Source organism: Lutra lutra, chromosome 5 (genome assembly GCF_902655055.1).
Source record: "Lutra lutra chromosome 5, mLutLut1.2, whole genome shotgun sequence".
NCBI lineage: Eukaryota > Metazoa > Chordata > Mammalia > Carnivora > Mustelidae > Lutra > Lutra lutra.
Window position 1 is genome coordinate 91,334,269 of NC_062282.1, and position 22,408 is coordinate 91,356,676.

Consider the following 22,408-nt stretch of genomic DNA (forward strand, 5'->3'; position numbering starts at 1 on the left):
AAGACATATGTTCATAGAGCCTTATTCATAGTAGTCCAAGACTGAATACAATCCACATGTTCCTCAACAAGTGAGAAGATAATTGTGGTTTGTACTATATCCATGCAATAGAATACTCAGCAAAACAGTGTAACAACTACTGGTACCTGTAACATGAATGAAATCTCAAAAATACTGTGTTGAGCAAAAGAAGCCAGATAGAAAGTACATACTGCATACTTTCACTTGTATGCAACTCTTACAAAGAAAACCCGACCTATAGCATAGAAAACTTCTATTTCCGGTTGTCTGGTGCCAGTATGGGGTTGGGTACTGCTGAAGAAAGAGCACAAGTGAAACTTCAGAAGTGGAAAAAAAGGCAAGATGGTGGAGGAGTAGGGAAACTCATTGCCACTGCCGGTCCCCTGAATTGAGCTGGATATCTACCAAACCATCCTGAACACCCACAAAATCAGCATGAGATTGGTGGCTTCCGACACTCCAGATTTTCCTTAGGTTCATCTTGCCTGTGTCGTGGTTGATATTTTGGACTCTGTACATTCCCTCAGCCATCCCTCAAGATAATGACTAGGAGGAGGAGCTCCCAACGAAGGAAAGAACCAGAGACAATGGCCTCTGCCACAGACTTAATGGATATGGATCTAAGGAAGATGTCAGAAAAAGATTTCAGTGTAACATTTATAAAGTTACTATTTAGGCTTGAGAAAACTATTAGTGACAGTATAGAATCTTTAAGGGCAGAATGTAGAGTTACTGTCAATGAAATTAAAAATGCTATGAAGGAGATGTTGTCTAAACTGGATACTCTGAATGCCAAGGTAAATGAGAAAGAATGAATTAGTGATCTAGAAGATAAGCTGATAGAAAGGAAAGAAGTCAGAAATGATAGAGTTAAACAACTATAAGCTCATGAGATCAGAAGTAGAGAGATCAATGACACCATGAAACATTCCAAGGTCAGAATTATCGGGATCCCTGAGGGGGTAGAGAGAGAGAGAAAGTTCTCAGCAAACCATAGCTGAGAACTTACCTAATCTGGGGACGAAAAGGAGGATCCCTGTCCAAGAGGCAGAGAGGACCCCTCCCAAGATCAATAAAAATAGACCAATGCTCCGGTATATAATAGTAAAACTTGGTAATTTTAGAGCCAAGGCAGCTATCCTGAGAGCAGCTAGGGGAAAGAGATGTCTTACCTATGGAGGGAGGAATATCAGAATAACATTAGACCTGTCCATAGAGACCTGGCAAGACATAATAGGGTACTAAATGAGATGAACATGCAACCAAGAATACTTTATTGAGCAAGGCTGTCATTCAGAATGGATGGAGAGACAAAGAGCTTCCAGGACAGGCAGAAAGTGAAAGGATATGTGACCACCAAGGCAGCCAGAGAGGGGAGGGTTCTATAAAAGAAAAAAGACCCCAAGAGTAATATAGACCAGAAAGTAACAGAGATAATCTACAGAAACAGGGACTTCACAGGCAATACGATGGCACTAAATTGATATCTTTCAATAGTTACTCTCAACGTGAACAGCCTGAAAAATGAAATGGCACAGGTTTCAGATTGGATAAAAAGACAGGACCCATCCATATTCTGCCTACAAAAGACTCATTCTGAACCTAAAGACACCTCTGGATTGAAAGTAAGGGGATGGAGAACCATTTATCATGTAAATGGACCTCAAAAGAAAGCTGGGGTAGCAATTCTCATATTAGACAAGTTGGATTTTTAAACCAAAGACTGTAGTAAAAGATGTAAAGGAACACTATTATCATACTTAAAACTATCCCACAGAAACAATTTTAAGTATCTCTGCCCCCAACATGAGAGCAGCCAACTACATAAGCCAACTGTTAACCAAAATAAAGAATCATATTGATAATAATACATTAATACTATTAGACCTCTCAGCAATGGACAGGTCATCTAAGCAGAAGATTAACAAAGAAACAAGAGCTTTGAATGACCCAGTGGACCAGATGGACTTTGCAGATACATATAGAACAATCCACCCTAAAACAAAATAATACTCATTCTTCTTGAATGCACAAGGAACTTCCTCCAGAATAGGTAACATACATGGTCACAAATCAGGTCTCAACCAATACTAAAAGACTGAGATTATTCCCTGCATGTTATCTGACCACAGTGCCTTGAAACTGAAACTCAATCACAAGAAAAAATTTGGAAGGAATTGAAACATGTGGAAGTTAAAGAACATCCTACTAAAGAATGACTGGGTCAACCAGGAAATTAAGGAAGAACTTAAACAAGTCATGAAAACTAATGAGAATGAAAACACATTGGTCCAGAACCTATGGGATACTGCAAAGGCTGTCCTTTCAACAATGTGGCAGGATACAAGTCAAAACCACAATGTGATATCATCTTACACCAGTTAAAATGGCAAAAATTAACAAGATAGGAGACAAGTGTTGGCAAGGATGTGGAGAAAGGGGAGCCCTGTTACACTGTTGGTGGGAACGCAAGCTGGTATGCCACTCTGGAAACAGGATGGAGTTTCCTCAAGACATTAAAAAGAGAGCTACCCTATGACCCAGCAATTGCACTGCTAGGTATTTACCCCAAAGATACAGGTGTAATGAGAAGGGGCACATGCACTCCAGTGTTCATAGCAGAAATGTACACAATAGCCAAGCCGTGGAAGGAGCTGAGAGGCCCTTCAACAGATGAATGGATAAAAAAATATGTGATTCATATATGGATCACAATGGAATATTACTCAGCCATCAGAAAGAATGAATACCTACCATTTGCATCGACATGGATGGAACTGGAGGGGATTATGCTAAGTCAAATAAGTCAGGCAGAGAAACAATTCTATGGTTTCGCTCATATGTGGAATATAAGGAATAGTGCAGAGAACCATAGGGGAAGGGATGGAAAACTGAAGGGGGAGAAACTGGGGAGGGAGATGAACCATGAGAGACTATGGACTCTGGGAAACAAACTGAAGGTTTCGGTTGCGGGGGGGTGGGATGGAGTCACCAGGCGATGGGCAATAAGGAGGGCACATTTTGTGATGAACACTGGGTGTTTTATGCAGCTAGTGAATCACTGAACACTACATCAAAAACTAATGATGTACTATACAATGGCTAACTGAACATAATAAAAAAAAAGTGGAAAAAAAAAAAAGAATCTTCAGGAGTAATGGAAAGGGTTTGTTACCTTAATTGCAATAGTAATTACACTAGTATACATTCATCAAAACTCACTGAACTGTACTTAAAATTGGTACATTATTGGGTTATTAGGGTGGCTCATCTTGAGGAACCGCCATACTGTTTTCCAGAGTGGCTGCACCCACTTGCATTCCCACCAACACGGTAAGAGGGTACCCCTTTCTCCACATCCTCGCCAACACTTGTTTCCTGTCCTATTATTTTTTGCCATTCCAACTGATATAAGTTAATATCTCAATGTGGTTTTGATTAATACAGTCAATTTAAGAAATAAATTAAATGAATCGAGAAATTACCCAAACACAAAAAAACAAAACTTAAAAATCTTAGAATTACAGAATCTCTTTGTGTCTGAAAGATTTCTTAAAGATACACAAGTAAATAAATTTGACCAAAATAAAAGTTTTTTACCTTTTGATTAAAACCTAAAGAGAAGCCACAAACTAGGAAATGGTATATGTAAGACACAATGTATAACGAAATAGTATCTAAAATATATTTTTAGAATGCAAAAAAAAAAAAAAAGAAAAGAAAAAATTAATAAAGGACAGAAAAAGTATTTCACCCAAGAAGAAACCCACATGACCAATAAACAGCAACAAAATTGCTTTTCACACACCTCAGACTGCAAAAATTAAAAAGCTCCAGCTGTGTTTTGACCTTGTGACATGAAGCAAAAGGGCCAATTCAGGGTCTTAAGCCATGTTTGGAGGGCTCTGAGGGGGAGTAGCTGGAGCTGCTGACGCTGTTACCGTGTTTGATCATTTGCAGTGTCAGACTCAGATCACATAAACATGGATGAACATGTCACAGCATCGATGAACAATCACAGCAGTCCCATAATTATCAAGGAAGTGGGGATTCTATAGCAAACAGGAGAATTCTATCTACAAACAATACTTCCAATAACAATGAACACATCAAGCACTAAATCTTGGCTTCTATATCTCATTCTCTACTCAAAGGAACGATGAATTCTTAAGGAAATGCCTGATTCCAGGTCTAGGGAAAGAACAAGAAGATCTTTTCCTGCCAGAAATAAGAAAGTGCTCTAAGAATGATGGGGACGGGGTTAAAAAGAAAAATTCATGAGCTAGTTTTTAGGGGCTTCCACCAGGATTCCAATTACATGTTTATCAGACTACTTGATATTGTCCTACATGTCACTGGGGCTGTGTTTGATGCCTGTTGTTTTATTGTGTTTTTTTTTTTTTTTCCTGGACTTTGCTCTCTCTGTGTTTTCTTTAGGCTAGCTTTTATTGCTATACATGGAAGTTCATTGATCTTTTTCTTCTGCAGTGTCTACTCTGTTCCTAATCCCACTCGGTGAAATTTTTTTTTATTATAAGATTATCTTTTTTTGAGTGTACAATTCAGCAATTTTTAGTGTATTCATTAAGTTAGGCCCATCACCACTATCTAATTCCAGAATATTTCTGTCATTCCAAAAAGAAATCTCCATACCAGTTAGCAGTTACTCCCCATTCTCTCCTCCCCTCAGCCCCTGGAAAACACTATCACTGTCATAGATTTGCCTGTTCTGAACATTTCATATAAATGGAATCATACAAAACATTTTGTATCTGGCTTCTTTCACTTAGAATACTGTTTTCAAGTTTCAACCATGTTATAGAATGTAACAGCCTTTCATTCCTTTTGATAAATGCAAAGCATTCTATTGTATGGATATGCTACCTTTTTTTCATTTTTCATCCGATGGACATTTCTGTTATTTCCACTTTCTGGTTATTATGATTAATGTTGCTATGAATATTTAGTTGCTGGGTGACATATGTTGTCAACTGTTTTGTATACACCTAAGAGTGGACATACTAACTCACATGGCAACTGAAGTTTAACTTTTTAAAAAATGGTCAAACTATTTAATGTCTGTGCCAAAGTAGTTAAGACTTGCCCCAGAAATACAGCTGGGATTCACAACTATATTCTCATCTTCCTTTACATGCATAAATATCAAAACATAATTACAACCCCCCTTTCAACAAACTCTTCTTCATTTTAATTTAGTGTTAAAATTGAATGGTCAGCAATTATCAATTGTTCTTTAAAACATTACACTCTTGAATTAATACCATAGTCCATATCCTTTATTAACATGCACAGATGTATTTTTCTTGGTTACTATATAAATCCTAAATAAAAAAGTTTTAATTTTGGATTATGTTTAAGAAAGTTTATCTGGCAGCCATCTAGTGTGCTTGTGTTATATCATAAGTAATCTAACCGGCAAAATTTCCTGGAGCCTGGGGAAAAAGCCTTAAAGCCCTAGGTAGTCATTAAGTAAACCTATATTTTAAAAAAACGTTGAACCTATGGAATAAAGCAGACATAAACTAACAGCATTTCTCAACCATATCAAAGTTACAACTTGTACTCACAAAAATATTAATCAGTAGAATATTGGGAAATTGGCAGGGGACTACTTTATTATTCTTTTTAATATTTTTAAATTATTCTTTTTAAATATTTTTGAATGTTTAAAGAGGCAATAGCATAAAAAGTTGTACACCTAGAATTCCCTTAGTATTAGAAACATAGATACTATAGACAAGGGGAAGAATCTAGTCCCAAAGACATTAAACTGTGCCCCTGTTTATCACATCATTATAGGTGCCAAATAAAAATGATTAAAAATAAAATAAAATCTTTGTTTGTAGAATGTAGTGATATGCAGCACTTCCATGCCATTAATCTTGATGACAGCGAATAGTTCTACTACACACGTAAAAACATACGAATTTCACAAAATACTGTAACACTTGAGGACAAGATCTTCCACTACAGAAAAGAATTTTATTTGATAGTGGTTTTTGGAGTTTATCTTTCCACCATTAAAAATTAGAACGAATAAGAAAATTAGCATAATAGCAGCTAACATTTATAATAAGAAAACTAATTTCTATGATGAAGAAAATAGTTAACATTTATTAAGCATTTTATTATGCACTGAACAGTGTTCTAAACCCCAAATACTGTCTCATTTAATCCTCCTAACAACTGTGTAAGGGAGATAATAATCATTATTCCCACTTACAGAAAAAGAAAGTTAGGCTTAAAGAGATGAGGTCACTTGCCCAAGTCACACAGCTATTTAGTGGCAGGATGTGATGTGAGCCCACACACACCAGGGGCATGCACACCTAAATACCATGCTATATGACTCGCTTTGTCCATGTGCCAATTATTTCCTCAGGATAAATTCCTACAAGAAGAAAGGTTGACTCAAAGAATATGCACAAATATTGAACAGGTAGATAGTGGAATAGAATACCACTCTGCATTTTTCAACTGGGGGGCAAGGATTAGACAGTAAAAAGAATAGAGAATTTCGCAACATAGTGAAATCTGAAACTAGCTCCTTTATATCAAAGAGGGCCCATAAAACCATTTCCTTGAGAGTTCAAAATGAAAGCCAGGTGATAGCCATTCCTCATTTCTCTCTTATTAAGTAAAAATACAATGTAGTGTATCCCTGAAGAAACTTCTAAACCACTTGAAAATGCTAATTCCACCACACAAAGGAATGAAAAACTGAATATAACTCTAAAAAATACGATCCATAGGTAAAAAAGGTTTTATCTAAGTGTAAAGTACAAACCATTGGTAGTATAAGCATCTTTGACAATGAACTAAAATTAATAGTAATATTTGAGCAGTATTATACTTTCTGAGAGATCTTCTCAGTTATTAAACCCTCATAATCACCATGTTATATAGTTAGAGATGAAATTTAGAGCAGTGTTTTTTCAAAAATTTTCTTACTACAACTAAAATTAAAAAACATGTTACATCACAATATATGTGCAAATACATAGTTATTTAACTAAAACAAAAAAGTGTATAAAATTACCTACTCTTACTATATACAATGTACTCCAATATTTGTACACTATTCTGTCTTTTTCTTTGTTTAATACTGTCCTGCTACAGAGAATTCACATCTAAAATACAATTTCTGAAATAGTGGCTTACGAACTACTGAGTTTAAACCAAGGCTTTTATAGAACGAACATCCAGGAATACAGAGCCAGAACCAGACAGAAATCCTGGGTCTGAGCGCAGGAGACAGACCCATGACGAAGGAGTAAAAGATTCTTAGCACACTGGTGCTCCATGAAGCGGTATGAATATGATCAAAGGGAAGGTGTATGGGGAAAAGGTTGAGGTTTGATGTGCTTGTAATACTTCAGTCCTTGGCATCCAGTCCCAAGGAAGTTATTTTTCAATCTGTTGAAATGTCAAAGCAGGACTCACTTCTAGATCTGCTTTTGAATCTTGGAATGCTACATAATGCTTTCCTCAGTTCAAACACATATAGGAATACTTAGATTCTCAAAAATAGTTTAATCTGACTTCTCTGTTTGTTTCCTAACTTCTTTCTCATTGCTGACCATTACCTAATCTTTTCTTTTTCTTTTGGTAAAAGTTTACTGATGAAAGCATGTTGTAGAACTCGGGAAAAATGACTGCAAGAGAACTTAGCTTTAAATTACAAATAATAACAAAGAAGGCTTCCTTGGGCACCTCGGTAGCTCGGTTAAGCCGCTGGCTGCCTTCATGTCAGATCATGATCCCAGGGTCTTGGGATCCAGCCTGCCTCAGGCGCCCTGCTCAGCGGGGAGCCTGCTTCTCCCTCTCCCACTCTCCTTACTTGTCCTTTCCCTCTCTCTCTGTCAAATAAATAAATAAAATCTTCTTAAAAAATAAAAAATAAATTAACACATGCCAGTCTACTGTTGAACTCAAACACATCTTCAACAAGTACCTTTGGATTCTTCAAGATCAAAAACTATGGCTTATTTTAAAGAGCTTTTAAGATTCATGGGGGGGGGGGTTTAGGTTTTAAGAACTTCTGAAGGACATTAACATTCTCTCTCATTTTATAACCAAAGAGTTTCAATGTGGTTAATATTTTATTCTTTGGATTAATTTAATTTTGCTCAATAAAAGCTAATAGAATAACTTTTTGTCTCTCATTATTTCTATAATCTCAACATCATAAAAATACTGAGTCTTGGGGCGCCTGGGTGGCTCAGTGGGTTAAGCCGCTGCCTTCGGCTCAGGTCATGATCTCGGAGTCCTGGGATCGAGCCCCGCATCGGGTTCTCTGCTCTCTCGGGGAGCCTGCTTCCTCCTCTCTCTCTGCCTGCCTCTCTGCCTGCTTGTGATCTCTCTGTCAAATTAAAAAAAAAAAAAAAAAAAAAAAAATTTAAGTGTGTGTTGTAGTTCACATATATTGCTAAAAAAAAAAGAATACTGAGCCTTCCTTTTCAAGAAAATGACAAGGACATTCTGTAATGAAGTAACTTGTTTCTTGCATTTCAGAATGATATACGAGTCCTTACCCCAATTACAGATTATAAAGATCTATCACAAGTAGTTTCACATAAAAAAATATCTTGCTATCATCTGAGAGAAGACATGGCCAGATAGCAACATATGATTGCCCTATCTTAATTTATACATTGGTTCAATTTTCTATATTTTTTTGAAACAAAAGAATGAAACTTAGTAGGTAAATAAGTATAACCCATTGCATTAGGTTTCATATTTTGAAATCTAGAAGCATAACAGGCATTACTGCCATTTATCAATGAGAAAACCAGGGTCTCAAAAGGCGGAGTGACTCATTGAAGCGGGTACACTTAGGTCAACAAACCAAGTTACTGGAGTTTCGTGATGTTCCCATTGGTGAAATAAGAATAAAATAATGAAAAAATAGTAAACAATCAACCAAAGAACTTACATAATTCACTTGTAAGACTTTTTTCCATCAGGGAAACACTCCATTATTAGCTAGATTGATGGAGGATAAGTGAGTAAATAATCAAATACTCAAAGAAACCCAACTATTCCTTATGATAAAAATAAACACAACTAAAATAATGTTCTGTATTATTAGATATTAAGTGACACCTCAGCCATGAAGACCACATGACAGGTTGAGAGTTCTCAGTGCTTTGTGGGACCCCTACCTTTGTCACTGTCCTTCCCATTCTCCAATGATTACATCAGATTTCCACTCTGAAATCACCCCAAACACAAATTCTTATTTTTTGCAAAGTAGACCTGCCTGATGTTTCCACTAAGACATGTAATGTTATCAAAAAGCTATCCCTTGTGGGTGCTTCAAATAAGAAGTGAAATGTAAGACTTTTAAGAGGGCCCAGATTTTCTTGAAAGGCCAATGAGACCATGTCTGTTCAGCCAGTGAATAAGAGACTCAAGGACTCGAGAAGGTTCATTGGTAGTTTTCGAACAATCAAAGTTGGGGGGGGTCCTGTTTCATTTTCACTGAGAAGAGGTATAAAAAGGAAAGGTTTATACTAAGGCAAAAGAATTCAGACTACAGAGCAGTTGGCAAGGACTCCCAGCCTAAAGAAAGACATAGCAAGAGAGACTACTTCTCCAGAGGCTTTGAAGAAAAGGCAAACAAGTAGCCTTTGTGAATTGCTTAAAAGTAGGCACAGATTCACCCACGTACAAGATGATGCCCTTTCCTACATTAAGAGTTCCAAACTGCTATAGCATTTTTATGACTTCTTTGCTTTTATGCTGAGAAAATGTTTCACCCACCCAACAGCAGATAAATATCAACTGTATTTTAGTTTTGCATTTTTTACATTTAATTCTCTAATTCAGCTGGAATTTATCTTGATGAATGGTATGAGAATGGTCTTCATATTTTTCCCCAAAAGTTTTTTCAGTTATTCTAGTGATTACTAGTATATTTATAACTAGCTTAGGTATTTTGTTATGGCCAAGGAATATCTAGAATTTCCCTAAATTTCCATCATTAAGGAGTATCTAACCCCACTTTAATCTGACAACCTTGATATAACAGCAGTCATTTTATTTGGAGGTGATTCAACATCCTTAACTTGGCTATCTATATCTTCAAAAGCTCCAGCCATAAACCCTGGGCTCTGAGAGCAGAGAGTACCACCAGCAAGAACGTTGCACTAACATGGGCAAGAGCCCTCTGTCTGGTCAAGCACACCAACTAGGAACTCTTTGGAGAAAAAAAAAAAAATTTGTTTTCCCTTAAGAATTACAGTGGGATGAGGACCTTGAGATAATCTGAAGAACATAAGAGCAAGAGGTAATAAGGCAAAGATGGCACGAGTCTCCAGAAGATCTCCGAGAAGTCATTAGACAAAAGAACCAAAGAATGGAAAATCTACCCTTATAAGATGTTTCCAAATTAAAAAACCCAGAAGATCTCAACTATTCAGTTGGATATTCCAGTGTACAATCAACCTGGTGAATTTCAATGGCATTTTCTAAACTTCATATTTAGGAAGTAGGGAACAGCAAAGAACTACTCCATTTTGCAGCCACCTCGCAAATAAACCAGGAGCCAGAAGCCCAACTGCCTGCAGGAGCAGACAAAAGGAATAAATGAGCAAAGGGAGTCACTGGGAACTGGGCTTGAGAGTCTGAGAAGCAGTGGCAAGCATCGGAGAGGTTGCAAATCGGAGTTCACGTCTCTGGAACACTTGCTCCTTCTAGTGGTGGCTCTAGCTACAGAGACGCAGCTGTCTGTGCCCAGGAAAATTCAAAACCAGAACTGCCAGATATGCCAGTTTTTCTCTTCAAAGAGTCATAAATTCTTTAGGTAAGTTTCCTGTTTTTCAAGTTTGCAAATCAATTAAGTTTTCTTTTTAAAACACAAAGGTCAAACCATATGTATCTATCAGTCAGAGACAGATACTTCTTTGGCTCAGATCACTAATGCAGGAGTTCAGATTTTAACATTAATCAATCCACAAGTCACCCAACTGTCCTAACACCATCTCCCACCCTTCTGTGCTTCCTTTGTCTCCCTTTTTCCTCGATATGGCAAATTATGGCAGGCTACACAGCTCACTGGGTTCCAGGGTATATGTGGAGTGTGAGTGAAGAATACTAGACCACCTCATTCACCCCATTTAAGAGTCAGCCAAATTCTGGTCTTAATAAGAAACTGCCATTTTGGAAATGAAGATGAATTACTATACAGTCATGTTGTTAGGTCAGACTGTTGACCCAAATGAAATCATTTTAGTTCAAAAATATTGTTTTTTTCTTTAAGAACTCTCAGATGTTTTACTTCACTATCAGTGACTAACGGCTCTCAAGGTCACAGGTTTTGCATCAGGCTGGTTTATCTCATTCTAGAAGTAAAGGAATAAACCTTAAAAAATCCATTAATTAAACTAAAAGTCATTTCCACTGAAAGTGCTGTAGAATTTTTAGCTTCTATACAAAGGAGACTGATTATCTAATTTATTACTTACTTATCTAGTAGCATCCTACTGTAATCCAAGTAAGTCAAGAGGTTTGAAGAAATGAGTCAACCCCACTAAGATTCAACCTATGTATCTGGCTTATACATACCCATATATAGATTACCTTTTACCAAAGACTTTAACAGGATTGCTAAACCAGATGATTTTTGTTAATCATATAGTGATCAAGTTGTGATAATCTAGAAGAGAAATAGAACATTTCTGCTTCTTCTTTGACTAAATAGGATTTAAAATAAATGGTTTTCAAGAGACTATCTTATACATGTTCACTTGAGAAGGACTGCATCAGAGAAGGTAATACATTTTGACAATCCACACACATTATTCTTACTGATACCAAACTGCCATAAATTCTCCATTCTGTCCATCTTTCTCTAAACCCTGTATAAGTAATATTTTAGAGGGTGGCCGATTCTGATATCAACTTGGAAATAATCAGCTTTAATTCCTAGGTGAGATCAAAATGGACAACAGTGGCATAACGGACCAGTAATGTCATGAACACAACTGATTCAAATAGTAATTTATTTTCTAAAAAAAGTTCCAAGTACTTGGGTTTCCAAACCAGATCATTTTTACCATAGAACATTATGAAAATGGAAAATGAGACGAAAACCTAAGAAGTAACTTTTAATCCAGTCTTTAGGGTCACTTGGGTCATTCAGTTGGTTAAGTGTCCAACTCTTGGTTTCAGCTTAGGTCATGATCTCAGGATTGTGTGATCAAGCCCCACATCAGGCTCTGAGCTCAGTGCAGAGTCTTCTTAAGACACACTCTCCTCTCCTTCTGAACCTCCTCCCCTACTCGCACTCTCTCTCTCACTCTGTCTCCAAAATAAATAAATAAATTTTAAAAATACAATTCTTAGAATTCTTATTTTACCAGTGGCAGGATGGTAGTAAGTGGCTAAAATGAGAATTGGTTCAATGAGTCCATTTGCATATTAAAGAGCAGCAAGTATTTGTCATTAGACATGATGTTCAAAAGGACAGAAGCCCTCGATCCTCTTTGGTTGAACACAAAATACCAAGACGACCAGTGGTCTCAAACTCTACTAACAGGTCTAATCGTTTCATATGTTCCCAATATTAATCTCTCTTAAAAAACACTCATTCTTATGCACATGATTTACAATTTGTTGTGTTTTGTTCCTTATCAGAAAACCTACAGAATCTTAAAATTTAAAGTACTGTAAGATCAGGTACATTATTCAAATATTGCTGATACTTTATTTTATGAGGATACTATGGCCGCAACCATACTTTCTAAGAAGAAAATAAGATGGGAAGAGGAGAAAGGGAAGAGAAGGGAAGGGAAAGATGGCTAAACCCCACAGTACTCAGGAAAAAGAGTATGCAACCGCCCACAAATTTACATAACAGAGCATGATACTGACACAATGATATGGTCATTAAAATATTTTGACAATAATACAATAATATTTATTGAACAATCACAATAGCAACAGGAAAATCTGATATCCAACAAGAAAGGAATAATATAAAAAAGACCTATAGCAATAATGTGGATTGTTTTTCCTTTCTACCCTGCTTTTTTGATAATGTAAATTCTGAAGTATAGATCTATGTGAAGAATAGGAACAAGTTTCAGAGAATGATAAAGTTACTATATTCATTTGTCATGTCACAAATAACAAATAGTCCTACAAAAACCTGTTCCTTCTATGAAAGGAAATTAGCTTTCTAAATGAAAATACATCTCCCATGACTTGACTGTTCATGAAGGCATATCCAGAGTAGTAGATTTACTCTGAACAGTAAATGTCAAATTTACATTCTTCTCTACCACAGAAGTTGTACTTTTTGGTATAAAAATGACAACAGTATATTACTCTTTCTTAAGAAGTAAAAACTATTGGCCCTCGCTTTGAGTTTCCTGACAGAGCTCAACCATTTTCTTTTCCTCCTTCATAGAGTAGGACAGCAACCAGGCAAACACCTCATCAGTTTTTATCTCAAAAATACTATGGAGGGGCTCCTGGGTGGCTTAGTCAGTTAAGCATCTGTGTTCAGCTCAGGTCATGATCCCAGGGTCCAGGGATGGAGCTCCACGTCTATCCATCCTTCCTTGTCATCATCGTCCGTTGTTGTCATCAGGCTCCCACCTCAGCAAAGAGCCTGCTTCTCCCCCTAACCCTCACCCCACTCATGATTGCTCTCTCTCTCGCACTTTCTGTCTCTGTCTCTCTCTCTCAAATAAATGAATAAAATATTTTTTTTTAAGATTTTTTATTTACTTATTTGACAGGCAGAGAGGTGGGTGGAGGGGGGGGGCCAAGAAGGCAGGCTCCCTGCTGAGTAGAGAGCCTAATGAGGCTCGATCCCAGGACCCTGAGATCATGACCTGAGCCGAAGGCAAAGACTTAACCCACTGAGCCACCCAGGCACCCCAAGGAATAAAATCTTTAAAACAAAAACAAATATGCTATGGAGGTTTGACTAATGGACGTCTCAAGACAGAAAAAAATGAAAATGATTCAATGTCAATAACACAGACACATGTTCATTATATTCCAACTTACCTAATACACTGACAAAGGCATCAAAAAGATGAAATGTAAGTAGAGGCTCTTTCAAGTAACCATAGTAATCTGCTATGGTTTTAAAGACATCTTTTTCAAATCCTAAATACATAGGCTGCTTCAAATCTGAACAATTAGGCCCTGTTAGAAAAAGAGAGAGAGAGAGAGAAAGAAACATTAACGGGATGACCACGTCAAAGGATTAGTCTCTATGCATATGTATGATGTGTACAGATAATAAGATCAGATAAGTTGGGAGAAATTAGTATTATCTAAGTTGACATTATATATTTGCTTACACAAATATTCTTTATGTCTAAATGATAATTATAAAACAGTGAGGAAAATCATGGCTTACTTGCATTTTAAAAGAAACCCACTCTTTCTTTTACAACCATCTGAAAGACATTTTTGTTCAATGTAGATGATGATATTCATTTTCCTAGTCTTGACATAGTTGATCAAGATGATAATTAGCTCACATATGTAATAGCAAGTTATATAGCAATTTGAAAATTTTTTCATTATTCTATCATTGCTGTATTATGAAATCCTAGAGTCAGAGCTGAGTTAATCAAATTCTACCTTGAACTAAACTACTTCAGACTAATAAAAACTTACTCTTTTTCTTAAAGATATTCAAAAAAGACGATTTTAACATTGTGTCCTATAATTCATTCTAACTATAAAACTCACTATCTGATCTCCAACCAACCTTCAAAAGTTAGTGTATCAAGCAGGGCATATTCCAAAGTTGCAGTAACTCTAAGAAGCCTGGAACAACAATGTGGTCCCAGCCATACCCTAAGCAGAAGCAAGGCAAAGATTCTGTTGTATCTGGGACCAAAGAAGAACAAGAAGAAATGCATAGCTCTCTACAGAAATGGCAGCAAACGCCCCCAAGAAACCATGCACAGACCACAGATTTACATTACCAAGTGGAGAGACAAACCGGAGCTGCCCATGCCTTGAGGGAAATGGCAAGCAGCTTCATGAGGAACAATTTGGCCAGTCCTCTCAATTTCCATGACAGCATGGAAGGAATGCAAGTGCACTGGTCAGTTCTGGGCCTGCAGAACACAAGACTAAACAACTAGACGCAAACAGATCTCTGTTCTCAGGGAAACAAAAGATAAACCAATAAAGTTGAAAGAAACCCTTCCTTCAGAATCACTCCAACTAAAGAGAAAGGATCAAACAAAAAAAAACCAGTAAAACATTCTGGGCCTTTACATTTCAAGGCCAATGGGACCACATGAAAATGGCTTTTTATTGGTCTCCTTAAAAACCCTCTTACCTTTCAATATTCTGTATACTTCTTATGAAATAACTCAATTTGATTGACTAAAATGAAAATAACAAAAGACCTATCTGTGGTACCATGTTAACTTAGCAGCCAACAGAGCCACCATTCTTGCTTGCTTCCTCCTCTGAAATACCCCAAGCTTAGTCAATTAAAATCATTAGGTTGGTATGACTCAGCAAGCAATCCACATTGTCTTGAATTACTCCCTTCCAGATAAGTAAGCAATTCATGGTAAGCGGTTGTGAGCAATGTGTAAGCAGTGTTCCTTTATGAACATTTCATCATTCTTGTTAAAAACATGCACAAACAAAACAAAGTTTCCATAAAAATACAAGTGCACAGTGGGCCCTATGAGAGGAGGTCATATTTCTAAGACTTTTTGCTTCTTAATCATCTTCTGAAGCAAAAAGTCTTCAGAATATCTTTTATATCGGGCGCCTGGGTGGCTCAGTGGGTTAAGCCGCTGCCTTCGGCTCAGGTCATGATCTCAGGGTCCTGGGATCGAGGCCCGCATCGGGCTCTCTGCTCAGCAGGGAGCCTGCTTCCCTCTCTCTCTCTCTCTCTCTCTCTCTGCCTGCCTCTCTGTCTACTTGTGATCTCTCTCTGTCAAATAAATAAATAAAATCTTAAAAAAATATATCTTTTATATCATCTTCAGAATATCTTTTATAAATGTTTTTACTGACTGATCTTGGAGAAGTGTTGCCTGTATCTGGTTTTTTTTTTTCTTTTCTTTATTGAATCCTTATAATCTACATGCACAAATAAGAAAAACACAGTTAACCTGTTTTTATATTTACTATCAGTCCATCATTCTGTGGCCAACCATGAGGCTGGCCAACAATGAAAGTACCCAGACCTACGTGTATATTGGTCTACCAATGGGCCTGCGAGAAAAAGGGGAGTTAGCAAATTTGCAGAAAAGGAGGCAGAGGCCTTCAAAATATCCTGTAAATCAGCCAGCCTATCCTTTCTGTTGTCCCCTATTAGATGACTTTAATGGGAAACTTGCCTCAATAAGGATAAGAAGGAAAAGGAACAGGTCATGACTTTGAAAGACTCAAGTAAATTTGGGAGGCCAATGAGAGTTTGGAAAACTTAATAATGTCACAAAACTATTCAAAAAGACATGCTTGCCCTTTGGTCATCTTTTTTTTCCTTTGACACACAAACAAGCATTCTTACGGATATGCCAACCACCTGCAAAGCACTGCACTCAATTCACGTGAGCCATGTCCCTGTTCCTGAGAACTTCCACCTAACACAAGACACCTCACACATGCAGAGAACATTGTGAAGTTGCTCTTTACATCTTTCCCCTCCATTGTTGAGTAATTCCAGTTAGTCTACTCTTCTTTCAGAAGTTTTTGTGGCTTTATGTTTACTACTCCCTTGAGGGAAAAATTGTACTCTTCACTACATTTTGATCATCACTGAAAAATCTATATCACAACCACATCTTCATATGCATTACAGAACATATTGTAGCCTAGATTTGTTACCAGTTTCCTCTATTCTTTCCCAGCTGATCAACTTCCAAATCCTTGGTTTGCCAGGAATTCAGAAATGGGTAATTTAACTTTGCATTTATACCTTCTATTTCATCATTGCCAACTCTGGCCAAAGATATAATTTAAATTTAATTTACTTCAAATAGTTGAGCAGGAAGAATAAAAAGCACTCTCCCAAGCTGAACCACTCTACATCTTAGAGTTTCCAAAATATTAAGCAAAAACCAATGAAAATTTAATAGTTAAACACAGAAAACTTTAGACTTCACACAAGCTAATAATTGGTATTCATATTTAAAATGGTAGTATATAATCATTTTCCATATACTATGACTGAGATTACCTAAAATAAACTGCATAGTTACCTTAATTTCATTCTATAATCAGACAAAACTAACACCAGATAAATAAATCATTCAGAGTCTACCAATTCAAAATTTTATTACACTTACATATGTACATGCTAACCCAAAAGGTTCCTTTCTGAGGCCATCTGTGAGGCTTAAAGACTCCATAGACCAAATATCATCATTATTAGTCAGCAGCCAAAATAACTGGAATTCTTATTAAAATCCCTTGCTTTTGTTAAGCCATTTACCATTAGAATCCCTTCTTTGGGTTAAACCTTTTAAAAAATACCCAGAAAAATGGTAGTGTTAGTGAAATACTATAATACACATTCTTTACAGTGCCTATGATATCCAGTGAAGTGAATATCTATGCCCATGAAAGGGACTGTGGAAGCCTATGCAAATCCTCAGAAGGACCACCACGATTCAGGCCCCATCATCTTACATCCAATAACTGAAATATCCCTTGTTTCTCCACATGAAAGTTCTCCTCTTTCCAAATCATCCTGCTTATCAATCAGCCTATTCTTCTGAAACACCTCTTTATGTCAATAGTAGATTGTGTCAATAGTAGATAGTAGATAGGATCTGCTGAGCACACTGAGATGTAAATACACGGTATAATTTGAGAATATGTGTTTTAGAAATTAAAAAAAAAAGAGTTTTGTTTTTTTTTTAAAGATTTTATTTGTTTATTTGTCAGAGAGAGAGAGGGAGAGAAAGCAAGCACAGGCAGACAGAATGGCAGGCAGAGGCAGAGGGAGAAGCAGGCTCCCCGAGGAGCAAGGAGCCCGATGTGGGACTCGATCCCAGGACGCTGGGATCATGACCTGAGCCGAAGGCAGCTGCTTAACCAACTGAGCCACCCAGGCGTCCCAAAAAAAGAGGTTTTAAAATTAAAAATGTATAAACTGTCAACAGGCAGCTATCTGTACAACATTATATTCAATATAACTAATTTTTCTTCACTGTGATGAAACAGTCAGAAGACATACTACGGATTTTATCTGTCATAGGATTATAGTCACCAGAAAAGAGAAGAACAACATTCCTTCAAAAATGTTCTGTAACTCAGCCCTTTCACCAAGTCACAAATTTACTAAAAGCACACTGGTCGCAAAATAATTAACTGTCAGTCTCACAGGTGCCAAATCAATGTTCAGGCCATTGAACAAAACTATTTTCTAATTCAGGACACTAATTTCTGTTAATCTTATAAAACAGGGGATAATTAGTACTTACAATTTGCCAAACACTTCATAGCTGACAGTACCCAATGAGGAAGCTCTTCTGCAGAGAAATGAAAATAAAAAGATTATCTGATTCACTGCATATAACTCAAGGAATTATATACGTACGCAGAATCATAAGAATGTATAACCTGCCCAAATAATATGAACATATGCCAATCATAAATCGCACATCACCTATTAATAGAACGGCATGTTTAAGCACTGGAAAGTTTTCCTAGGAGCAGTGTCATAACATGGACTTGTACAGATCATGCTTGTAAATTTTGCAAAGGACAAGATGCACCTTTTAAGCTTTGGTGAAAAGCAGGAATTTGATAGTTTATTCTGAAGAAACAAACAAACTAACCAGATACCCTAAGAATTAAAGAAGGAAAAGACAAGAAGTAAAAAATATAAGTTAACAACCATATTTGTGAATTCAGTTCACCAACCCCCCCCCCGAAAAGGGGTAAATTCTCTATGTCCATTGTTCAATATAAGTATCGTTTTGCATGTTTCAATTTTCAAAATGTTTTAGGCAAGGAATTTTCACGGACAGACTAATACAGGCTATTAGTTTTGGGGCAGCCTTAAAATAATAACTTTTAACATTGCTACAAAAAATCCCAGCTGAGCCTTTTTCCTGAGTTCCTTCCCTCCTGGTCCTGACACAGACATCTGATGAGATGGCCCTGCATTCATGCTTCTACTTCTCCATTTCCTTCACTCTGTGAAAAACTGAAAAGACACTGGTCGAACTGTATTAACTCTAATGAACCTGAGGCTTGTGGAAGTGCTCTTCTTTCTAAGAACTTGGTAAGACAAAAGATGACCGATCATCTAATTAGTAGGTAAAAGTATTAATGTTTGCTCTACTCAAAGAATGTGGAAGGATTTTAGATGTATTTCAAAGGCAATATCCCCATCATTCTATGTAATTTAATTGTATAGGTTGATATTAACCTGACAACTCACAAAGTCATAAATTTATTTCTGTTTGCTTGGGTCCTCCATTCCCAATATAGAGGCTACATAAAAGAGGAGGTGTTTCAAGTTTCAAAGACACATTCTGTTCCTGTCAGGAATCAGGACCTAGAAAAACCCCTTTCCCTTTCACAGCTGCTCAGGCTCCTTCAGGTAGAGTTCTGTCTTGCTGGCCAGGAGCCTCCAGCCCTAAATTTAATAATAATTTATAGAAACCTAAAAGTACTGTACCATCTTCTCACATCCAAATGTCATTCTAGTTCCAGCTATTCCCAGAATCAAGGGTTGGAAGTAAAAAGAACCATTCCAAAAAATCCATCCAATTCTGACCCATCCCCAATTCAAGAGAAGAAAGCTTTAAAATCAGTTTGGGGATTCTGGCCCACTACAGGTGCTGTATCCTTATTTTTCCAAATTAAAAAAACAGGATAGGCAGCTGCTAAATGTCTTTTTTTCCTGACTTGTAAACTGGCTTGGAAGAAAAGGTATTAAAAAATTAAAGCACCTTCAGCATTTAAAGGGCTACCTTTATTAACAAGAAAAAAAAGATGACATAAGACTGTTCCAGAAAATCTACCACAGAGACACCATAATGAAAAGGTTGTGAGAACCAAAAATCAATCAGATCCACTTGAAACCTAAAATCACTTTCCAAGATCCAGTCAGTCACAAACTGACTCAAGCACTCAGGTCTTAAACTTACTTTTCAGGGATTTTTCTGTGAATACAGAATTAATTAATGCTCAGCGTGGCTAACATTGAACTAGCCTCCAGATGGATTGTGCTGAGGCTTTGACTCCTGGATGTTCATCTTTCCTCAACACTTCCTTAATCCACACAATTATTTAAAAGGCATGAGATAGTGAGACAAGGCTATACATAACGAGGGGGTACATTTATTGAGGGTTTAGGGAAGGGTCAATAAAGAAGCAGATGGACCTGTGCAGCCAACATAGTGGGTCAAATGGGACCAGAATGGTTTTTATGTACTTACTTGACTTGTCATCAAGGATGACAACTCCCTGCTTGCTCACACTATACACATTATGGATGATGAACTTGGAGTTAACCAGTTTAATGTCTAAGACTTCTTCCAAAGAATCCAGGCCAAGGACTTTCTGTAAACTGGAAAGATATATATTTAAATTAATTACTTTTTAAAAAAAAATTAATATTACCCAGGAGTGCCTGGGTGGCTCAGGGGGTGTAAGCCTCTGCCTTCGGCTCAGGTCATGATCTCAGGGTCCTGGATTGAGCCCCATGTCAGGCTCTCTGCTCGGCCAGGAGCCTACTTCCCCCTCTCTCTCTGCCTGCCTCTCTACCTGCTTAATAAATAAATAAAATCTTTAAAAGAATTAATTAAAAAATAATAATAATATTACCCAAAAACCTGGCATGTAAAAGATCAATCTTTAAAATGTGTCATTTTCATGCATTTTATCCAATCTTTGGCAAAGAGGCTAGAAATTTAATATGATGAAAAAAATTTTTAACTTTGTTACCTGTAGTATAACAAATATCTAGAAGACCAAATTTACCATTGTGTTCCATTAAACATCAAATTTCAGGGTTACTAGAAAGCTCAAGAACTTTTAAATTTCTATTCTTAACTATTATATATAAATGACAATAGAAAATTTCCGGAATTCAATTAAATTATGTTGGCTAAACAGCATAGCTACAAATAATACAAAGATTTTATTTTTTATTTATTTATGTTTTTAAAAGATTTTATTTATTCATTTAACAGAGAGAGACACAGCAAGAGAGGGAACACAAGCAGGGGGAGTGGAAGAGGGAGAAGCAGGCTTTCCGACAAGCAGGAAGTCCCATGCGGGGATCGACCCCAAGACCTTGGATCATGACCTGAGCTGAAGGCAGACGCTAAATGACTGAGCCACCCAGACGACCCTAATACAAAGATTTTAAAATATAATTTCAGAAAATTAAATATGCAGAGAGTAATAGAGAAGCAAAACAGACAATACTGAAAATTCTCATTAACATCAAATGCACATACTATGCTAATGTCATAGACTTCCATATCTCTTCTACGTTGGCCTCTGTCAGCTGTCTGCGGTAGACGAGACGGCAAGCTGGCACCTCTCCAATGGCAATACTGTGACGCTTGAACCACATTTCAGAGTTCTAATTGGGGGGGGGGGTAGAAATAAAGAAAGAGGGCAAATATTTCAATAGATAGTGGTATGATTTTATCAGAAATTTCTTTGACTTGGTTTTTATAATTTGATTTAAGATAATAACTAGACATATAAACAAACTTTCTTTGCATGGACTACAGAGAAGTGAAATATAACTCCTAAGGATCAGGTCACATTATAAATGAGTATTCATAAATTACAAAAGAACGATGGCAATAAGCATGACATTGACTATTTTTTCCCTATGGGAATTCCAACTAATCAATGATGTAACCATGAAATAAAATTCAGAATTAAGTAAAATACCTATCCATATTTACACATTGTCCAAATGTAGTGATTGTTTAAAACAAACTTAAAGTCTATTACTTTCAGAAAAAGACTTTTATTATTTTTTTTGCTTTATACAAGTAAAAAAATAAAATAATAAAAAAATAAAAAAGCAAGAGCAAAGACAGGATAAAACAAAAACAAAAACCAATAAGCAAAGAGGAGGCAAAAATAGAAACAGGGAAAGTAAAATAGAAGAAACAAATGGCAAGCTGAAGTTCTTTAAGAAAGATGAACTGTTCCTTTATTGACTATGAACCTCACCATTCTAAAACCCACATCAAGGCACAAGTAGGTAAACAGATCCTGCCCTGTCCAGTCTTCCTTTGGACACTGCTCAAGAAGCAGCAGCCAAAATTTTGCTGGTTATTACAATAAGCAGAGAGTGCAAACCTCTCCTACTTCATTTTGTTTTATACAAGCATCAAAACAAACATAGGTACAGACAACGAGGGAAATTATAAGCTTT

At 36.7% G+C, this 22,408-nt stretch overlaps 1 protein-coding gene across 1 annotated transcript in view; it reads right to left on the bottom strand.

Moving 5' to 3' along the window:
- DEPDC1B (DEP domain containing 1B) overlaps window positions 1-22,408 on the bottom strand; it is an 87,352-nt gene that overhangs the window by 18,050 nt on the left and 46,894 nt on the right. Inside the window, exons 4-7 of the mRNA XM_047731184.1 lie at window positions 21,468-21,595; window positions 20,442-20,572; window positions 18,474-18,521; window positions 14,065-14,205 (exon numbers count right to left, since the gene is read on the bottom strand). Of these exons, the coding sequence (XP_047587140.1) occupies window positions 14,065-14,205; window positions 18,474-18,521; window positions 20,442-20,572; window positions 21,468-21,595 (448 nt within the window). The remainder of the gene's footprint in view (window positions 1-14,064; window positions 14,206-18,473; window positions 18,522-20,441; window positions 20,573-21,467; window positions 21,596-22,408) is intronic.